At 44.1% G+C, this 8,889-nt stretch overlaps 1 protein-coding gene across 1 annotated transcript; it reads left to right on the forward strand.

The window, feature by feature from the left end:
• Positions 1 to 833: 833 nt before the first annotated feature.
• Positions 834 to 7,094, forward strand: ddx18 (DEAD (Asp-Glu-Ala-Asp) box polypeptide 18). The gene is made up of 14 exons (XM_085765507.1): positions 834 to 969; positions 1,358 to 1,549; positions 1,628 to 1,846; positions 2,351 to 2,486; positions 2,616 to 2,716; positions 2,861 to 3,060; positions 3,790 to 3,904; positions 4,008 to 4,147; positions 4,234 to 4,395; positions 4,491 to 4,643; positions 5,105 to 5,218; positions 5,340 to 5,396; positions 5,475 to 5,652; positions 6,698 to 7,094. Exons 1-14 carry the CDS (start codon positions 864 to 866, stop codon positions 6,841 to 6,843), a joined length of 2,019 nt encoding a protein of 672 aa, XP_085621633.1. The 5' UTR covers positions 834 to 863; the 3' UTR covers positions 6,844 to 7,094.
• The last annotated feature ends 1,795 nt before the right edge of the window (positions 7,095 to 8,889 follow it).

Consider the following 8,889-nt stretch of genomic DNA (forward strand, 5'->3'; position numbering starts at 1 on the left):
TCCTGCTTGTGCAATGTGTGTACGGGCATAGTGCAATACAATCTGGCACTTTAAACCGATGTGCATTTTAGGGCACCGTGCAATACAACTTGGTACCCATGCACTCCTGCACTTTAGCACTTGTCACTTTATCTCTCAGAAACTCTTTTGGTTTGGCATACATTTTCATAAATAAAATCTGCAAGGCTTTATATAACAGAAAATAAATAGGCCTACATAGGAAAATAAATGAATAAATAATGTAAACACAAATACAAGGCACATCTCGTTGAGACTCTTCACAGTTTAACATAGGCCTATTGCATTGCATTGCAGTTTCCACCATAGACATGGTTTCGGGTCCATGTCTAATGTTCCCACAGCCTTATGTTCCCACAGCCCTATGTTCCCACAGTTCTAAGATTTTTCTCAAAATTAGGCCCTGTGTTCCCACTGGACTCTCTCTACCTATCTGGACTCTATCTATCTGGTCTAGCCTCTACCGGGTCTTTTTACTAAACAACCAACTCTTTTCTTCATTGCCTAAATCCAACCAATGGTGGGACCAAAGGGCTGTGGGAACATAGCCTAATTTTCAGTGACAACAAAAGTTAGAAATGTGGGAACATAGGGCTGTGGGAACATAGGAATGACCCCATGGTTTCCACCATTTCATACATTTTCTCACGTTCATTATTTTGTGTAGATAATATTTTCCTAAAACGACGATAGGCTACGTAACATAACTGTGTTCGCGCATGCGTGTGCGCGTGTGAGAGAGGTCCTGTGATTTTGGCTCAGGCAGAGCAGACAGCTATCTCCTCCTAGAGAGAGAGGGGTCCTGAGCACCACACACACTCACACGTGCGCAGTCCTCCGTTACCATGGCGGACCTCCAGATGAAACTGCTCCGCAAGAAAATTCAGAAGAGAAACGAGAAGAACAAGGAGAGGAAACTTCTCCAGAAGCAGACAGAGGAAGAGGAGAACGGTGAGTGTTGTCAGACACCGACCTGTGGTTCTTTGTTTTAGTGTTTCAGAGGCGCTGACGGACCTTTAGCTGCTAGGCTAGCTGCGTTAGCTCCTCGCGACGTGGGGGTTTTAATGTGACATCGGGTATAATGTTTACATTTGTCTACATGTGGGGTTTCACATGCGAATATTAACTCATGTATGATTACTTAACATGTCATGGTTGTGTCACATGTCTGTTATGTTTACCTACTTCGTGCTGTGGAGCAAACATCCAGGCGGCTCAGTATCATGAAAACCCATCCTGTTACGTAATTGACGAAACGTTTCATGGTCCGAGGAACCACATTTACCACGTACTCACTCCTACTACATTGTCTGACTGATGTATTTAATGTGTTTAACAGTTGGCTCCAACGGGTTGGATGAGGACTGTGGCCAAGCAGCAGCAGCAGCTCCATGTGGGACGGACAGGAAGCCCAAGAAGAAAGCGAAGAAGCAGAATGGAGCTCCAGAGGAAGGGACCAGCACAGACACGACTCCTGCTCAGAACAAGAAAAAGAAGAAACGCAAGCTGACTGACACAGCTGAGCCACCAGGTGAGGTCACTGTCAGTCTACCTGATACCAGTGGGTAGTTTATTTTATGATAAATTAACATGAATGTCATACTTACAGCTGAAAAGAAGACCAAGACGGTGACAGAAGCTGGGGATGAGGAGGACTTGATGGAAGCAGCAGATGGCGGTGAAGACGATACCGACAAACAGGAACCTGCAGACGATGGTGGTGATGATGATGATGATGATGATGATGAAGAAGAAGAAGAGGGAGGTGACACTGGAGAGGAAGAGTCAGAAGATGAAGATCAACCAGAATTACCATCAGGTTTAACAGGTATTAAACAAAGGAATGTCTTTTCTCTTAGACCTGAATCTTTAGCAGTTGTATCATCTGTCAGGATCCATCAGCTCAATCCAATAAGAAGATCATTTTTATTATTTTTCCATTTCCACCACTTCTTCATGCACATGTACACACAAATGACTGTTTCTAACTTTACAGCCAGTGATGTGATGTAGTTCCCCTCCACCTGTCTTCCCATCTAAAACCTATAACTGTTCCCTGTTAAGTTTACACACATTCACTGACCAGTGTTGCCTTTATGTGTTGCCCTTTCACTGTTTCCATCATGAATGGGGTGTCAACTAAGGCATACAGAGACACTTGCGGTTCTCTATAAGAGGAGTCACATGTGATTCCTCTGACAGCAGTAGCTGCAAGGACATGATTTAAATCTGGACTTTTCCAGGCTGGTTAATATTTAAGTTTACAGTCATGCTGTTTTCCTCACATCTAGGCCTTTAACCTAAACCTAACTATAATTAAACGTGTCTTCAGGAGCGTTTGAGGACACATCGTTTGCCTCTCTTGCTGGGATGGTGAGTGACAGCACTCTGAATGCAGTCAAGGAGATGGGCTTTGAACACATGACTGAGATCCAGCACAAAAGCATTCGCCCCCTGCTGGAGGGAAGGTGAGTCTGGAGGAGGAACTTATCTGAAGCATTTGTCAAACTGCCACTGATCTGCTATAATAATTTAACTGTAGACTGGAATCATAGTGTGACAATGTCTGTGTGTGTGTGTGTCTTGCTGACCTGCAGGGACGTGTTGGCAGCAGCCAGGACAGGCAGTGGAAAAACTTTGGCCTTCCTCATCCCGTCTATAGAGCTCATCAACAAACTAAAGTTCATGCCCAGGAATGGTAATCCTCCTGTTTATATATCGTTTTGTAGTGTTGTCTGGGCTGCAGTTCTTTTCCTACAGTAACAAACCGCATCACGTCATTAGAGCTTCACAACTCTCCATTGTATGTGTCCACCTAATGACTTTTTTTAATCTTTTTCAGGCACTGGTGTAGTGATCCTTTCACCCACACGTGAGTTAGCCATGCAGACGTACGGCGTGCTGAAGGAGCTGATGACGCACCATGTGCACACCTATGGTTTAATCATGGGGGGCAGCAACCGCTCGGCCGAGGCCCAGAGGCTGGCCAACGGTGTCAACATCCTGGTGGCCACACCCGGTCGCCTGCTGGACCACCTGCAGGTGAGCTGACGGGGATTCTGCATGTACTGAGCACGAGTTTATACAGAGTTGGAATATCTAACAGTTAATGATCCACATATTGAGTGTTTGTCATTATCGAGTGGGTTAAAGGGATTTTTCAACATTTTGGCAAATTTGCCCATTGCCATAATCCCGCGAGTTGCTCAGCTAATGGAATTTCTGGCTTTCCCTCATCAAATACACAATCCAACAACTCCAAAACGCTCTTGTGGACAAGTTGTGACCTGCACATTCACCACGCTATGAGATAATAATGTAACAAGAGTTGTTTTCGGGCAAATGCAGCCAGAACTACATTCCCGACATGGCTGCCCGGCAGAGTGACTTCAAAAGTGCAAGTAGTTCCGAGTATTTGCTTCATGTGTCGCAATGTTACATAATGATGTTATTATTTCATAGCGTGGTGAATGTGCAGGTCACAACTTGTCCACCAGAGCGTTTTGGAGTTGTTGGATTGTGTATTTGATGAGGGAAATCAAGAAATAACAGTAGCCTCTATAGCGTAGCCTCTATAGCGTAGCTCTGAGCAGCTCGTGGCTCTGCCCCACTGATCTAAAAACAGCTTGTAACGAACCTACCGCTAAGACTATAGGGATTATGGCAATGGGTGAATTTGCCAAAATGTTGAAATATGCCTTTAACTGAAGATTGTTTTTTTTTTTAAATATTCAGATATTAATGCTTTAGAAATGACCCTTGTGTTTTCAGAACACCCCCGGCTTCATGTTCAAGAACCTCCAGTGTCTGATCATCGACGAGGCCGACCGCATCCTGGAGGTTGGCTTTGAGGAGGAACTGAAGCAGATCATCAAGCTGCTGCCAAGTACGTGTGTGTTTCCGCTGCTTAGACTTGAATCCAGTATGTTTCCAGTATGAACCGTATAACAGGCTTGGTTCTGTCTGACTCTGACCTGTGTTCCCTCCAGAGAAGAGACAGACCATGCTGTTCTCGGCCACTCAGACCCGTAAGGTGGAGGACCTGGCTCGCATTTCCCTCAAGAAGGAGCCGCTCTACGTCGGAGTGGACGACAACAAAGAAAGTGCGACTGTGGATGGCCTGGAGCAGGTACGTGGCTGTGCACACCCATTCTAGCAGTGTGTTGTCTCAGGTGGTTGGTACTTTAGCTGACGTGGACTCTTCCTGTGTTGCAGGGTTATGTGGTGTGTCCATCAGAGAAGAGGTTCCTGCTGCTCTTCACCTTCCTCAAGAAGAACCGCAAGAAGAAGCTGATGGTCTTCTTCTCCTCTTGCATGTCTGTCAAATTCCACTATGAGCTCCTCAACTACATCGACCTGCCCGTCATGGCCATTCACGTAAGTGTCGCCTCCCAGCAGCCGGCGGTGGAGCCTGGAGCAGACGGAGCACAGCGGCTCTAACACCCTTTTCTTGTTCTCCTCCCGTGTCACAGGGCAAGCAGAAGCAGACCAAACGTACCACCACCTTCTTCCAGTTCTGCAACGCAGACTCGGGCATCCTGCTGTGTACAGATGTGGCCGCTCGAGGTCTGGACATTCCTGAGGTGGACTGGATCGTCCAGTACGACCCTACAGATGACCCCAAGGTACTGAGACTGCGTGACAATTAGAGCTTGTTGTTTGTTATGTATAGTATGTGCATGTAAGTTTTTTTTAAAAGGGGACATATTATGGAAATATCACTTTTCGGAAGCTCTGTAACATATATTTGGATGTTTGTCTTGCCTTCCAGTCCCCCAAATGTGAGAATTGACAAAAAAAAAGTAATTCTCAGGCTCCTTGAAATCCATGTGGTAGAGGGGGCGGGGCAAGATGAGCAGTGGCTCGTTTTGCATTTAAAGGGACAGGTACTGAAACCAGCTGTTTTGATGTTTGATCCTTGGGGTATTTGGACCACAGCATGTCCTTAAGACACCTGGGAACTATTTTAATTTGTGGAAAAGGGGCAGAATATGTCTGCTTTAAATAAGCACTCAGACACTGATTCATCGTAAGTGTTGTAAAACTCTGTAACTGAGACTTCTGGGAAATCCCATTCACCCCACAGGAGTACATCCACAGAGTGGGCAGAACAGCCCGAGGCATCAACGGAAGAGGCCACGCCCTCCTCATCCTTCGACCAGAGGAGCTCGGCTTCCTGCGCTTCCTCAAACAGGCTAAGGTAATTATGGGTTGTTTTTTTTTTAGATACCATCTTTTTCTCATATCCATGAACCTTTGTTTTTGAGTGACTTTCATGTCTTTAAGATAATTTTTTCATTCCCATGTCCTCTGCGGTTCAGGTCCCATTGAGCGAGTTTGAATTTTCCTGGAGCAAAATCTCAGACATCCAGGCCCAGGTGAGGAAGCTACACCACTCAGTGATTACTAACTAAAGACTGACGAGCTCAGCCTAACATGAAACTGTGTTTCCTCAGATGGAGAAGCTGATTGAGAAGAACTACTACCTCCACAAGTCGGCTCAGGAGGCCTACAAGTCCTACGTCCGAGCGTACGACTCGCACTCACTCAAGCAGATCTACAGCGTCAGCACCCTCAACCTCCCCATGGTGGCGCTCTCATTTGGCTTCAAAGTTCCTCCATACGTAGATCTCAGTATCCTTGGTCATGGTTTCACACACAGACACACAAAACACTGCACACTGGTTGGTTGTTGTGTTGATATTGAATTGAATGTTCTTGGTGTGTTTTCAAGTGACCCTACTGGGAACACACCGTGGCAGGCATGCACAAGTTTTGGCACCTCTGGTCAAAACATGACACATTCCCTTTACATTTTAAACTTATATATACACTACTCAGAAAAAAGTTAGGGATGTTTTGGCTTTTAATCCACTCAATCCAATAAGAAGATCATTTTTATTATTTTTCAATTTCCACCACTTCTTCATGCACATGTACACACAAATGACTGTTTCTAACTTTACAGCCAGTAGTGTGATGTAGGCTAGTTCCCCTCCACCTGTCTTCCCATCTAAAACCTAAAGCTCTTCCCTGGTGAACACACATTCACTGACCAGTGTTGCCTTTATGTGTTGCCCTTTCACTGTTTCCATCATGAATGGGGTGTCAACTAAGGCATACAGAGACACTTGCGGTTCTCTATAAGAGGAGTCACATGTGATTCCTCTGACAGCAGTAGCTGCAAGGACATGATTTAAATCTGGACTTTTCCAGGCTGGTTAATATTTAAGTTTACAGTCATGCTGTTTTCCTCACATCTAGGCCTTTAACCTAAATCTGCCTCCAAGAAAGCCTAGAATATCACTGTAGCATGAACCTTTTATAGGGACATTCTTGTCAAATATTTTTTTCCTTCAACTTTTACATTTTCAAAATGACAGAAAAAGAAAATACCCCCTGCATAGTTAGTAGCCCCCCTTTGAAAACTGTGTAAATAGTAAATATCTTGTCTGATACCTTGGTCAAAGTTATCTGAGAGCTCAAGTCTCCTGGGTTTTCTTTTGCAGGCTGCTGCTTTGTTTCCCTTTTTCACTCTAAACATGTAGAAAACAAAAACAATACACTGATTATTGATTAAAATATTGCAAAACAGTGCCCAAACTTTTGCATGCCACTGTATAAATGAATATTGTGTTGTCGTCATGTGGCGTTTTTCCTTAACCAGCTTTCCTCCCAGACGTCCACAGCAGCAAAGGCGTGAAGTTCCAGAAGCGAGGCGGAGGAGGCGGGTTCGGTTACCAGAAGTCCAAGAACGTGAACAAGTCCAGAATCTTCAAGCACGTGGACAAAGGGAGGAGGGACGGGAGACAGTTCTCCCGCTGAACGCTTCACCTGAACGGACTCTTCCTGGACTGATGTTGAAGAACTGCCCTTTTTATCACATGAACTTCCTGTTTTGAACAGCTCGTCTCCCTATAAACTGTCTCTGATATCTTTTATAAACCCTGTTTTCCTGAAATGAGTCGTGTAAGAGTACTTTGTAAATATAAAACATTGTGGCTGTTCACATCTGAAGTGTGTTAACCCGATCTGTAAATTCTAACTAAAACAAAGAAATGACTCAATATAAACCATGAGGTGCTGATGTACTCATTTTTAATAGCAAGTCAGGTCATCACATCTGTTGCAGCCTCTACATCCATGTAGAGCTCAACAACACCTGTCATGCATTTTCTACAACAAAGAAGCAGCAGACATACAAACATCTGAGAATTATGTACACGTTACAAAAACATCTTTAAATCACAGGTCTGCTACCAGTCTCAAGTGGATCCAGTGAGCAAGTGTTTGACTTCAGTCTGACTGACAGTGGTGTTAAAATGAATAGAAAACAGTGTACATACAGAATCAAACCCTGCTGCTTTGACTTGGACTGGTGTGATGGTGCTATCTCCCAGTCTTAATACTGACCTCAGCAATTAAACAAAAAAAACATCCCTTCATAAAAACGAGGTTAAAAAAGACACCTGCATGGTTCCCATAGTGATCCTCTCCAGTGATCCTATAAATTATAAAGTGCTGTTGGGAGCCTGCAGAGTGTCAGCTGGATGTTCAAATTCATTAGTCAAAACATTTCCCCTTTGATCCAAAATAAAAAAACTAAAAAGGTTGTGGCTACTGAAGATGATTACATTCTACTTTTTTAAATCCTTCTTTAGTTCCTCTGGACAAATCTTAGTATAAAAGGACGCAAACTGAGCACTAACCATTAGTCCCTCCACATGTGTAACATCTGGTCAGTCTAGTCTGGATTAGAGGTCAGCTGATACTTTAGTTATAGTGGCTGGGGGCTCTTTATACTTAATGCATCAGATCTCTACACTGAAGAGTAACACCACTGTCTACCTGAGTCTACTTCGATTTAAACGTTAACTTTGCATAAAGCGGCTTCACTCATGAATAATGAGCATGTCAAGTTTGTTTGTTGTGCTATAGCATGATTTCAACTCAACTGTGTGTCCTGTGAAGTTGTTAAATGAGCCAGATATCTCTATCTTCTCAGCACTCCAGGTTTTTTTTTTTTTTGAATAATTTTCTATTTTTGTCATCTTTAGTTGTATTGTTTATATAAACACTCTGATCTTCACTATGTTAAAAAAATAATCTAAGAATGTTGTTAAAAACAATGTCAATTTTCTTGTGAAGTAATCAGCTATCGTCTATTTCCTGCATTTAAAAAACCCACTGTGGGTTGACCTCTGGTGTGGATCTGCTACACTGAGATGAAAAAGGGACAAACGTCAACACCATGTAGAGAGAAACCATCAGCACGTCCTTTGTTGTCACAGCAGTGAGGTACAATAGTGAGACTTCAGACTACCAACAGCGACCGACTCCCTGAACGGGTCGAAGGCAAATTCAGTTTTTCACAGGATGGTTCAAGAAAAGAAAAAAGGATGAGGAAGAAGAAAAAATAATCCAAACATGGCTCCCTTGTCGCTTCAAAGAGCTCCACAGGTCGCCGGGGTCTGGACGGCACTTGGTGGTCGATGATCCAACTGTGGCGTTGTATCTCGGCCATGAGATGCTACTGCTATAGGCTATATACTTCACTCCAGATGACTGCACATCCCATCATGCAGCAATCAAGTCCTGTATTCACTGTGAGCACATTTCCTTCTCCGTACTCGTCTTCCGTGTTCCCATGAGGATCTCGTACCGGCGGCTTTGCTACTGCTGTTGCTCGTCTGTGTGGGTGAAACAGAAGCGCTGTTAGAGACCAGGACACAGGCAGACTGACAGCTGGGCAGACGTTTAATCTGCTAGAAAACAAAGGCAAATAGTTAGATCCAAACCACTCAGAACCAAACATGTAAACAAACTGAGGCTGCTTCTGTTGCACAGAGTCTGAACCATCAAGCCACCAAC

Source organism: Trachurus japonicus, chromosome 21 (assembly GCF_045865225.1).
Source record: "Trachurus japonicus isolate A0001 chromosome 21, Traja_1.0".
NCBI classification, from domain to species: Eukaryota; Metazoa; Chordata; class Actinopteri; order Carangiformes; family Carangidae; genus Trachurus; species Trachurus japonicus.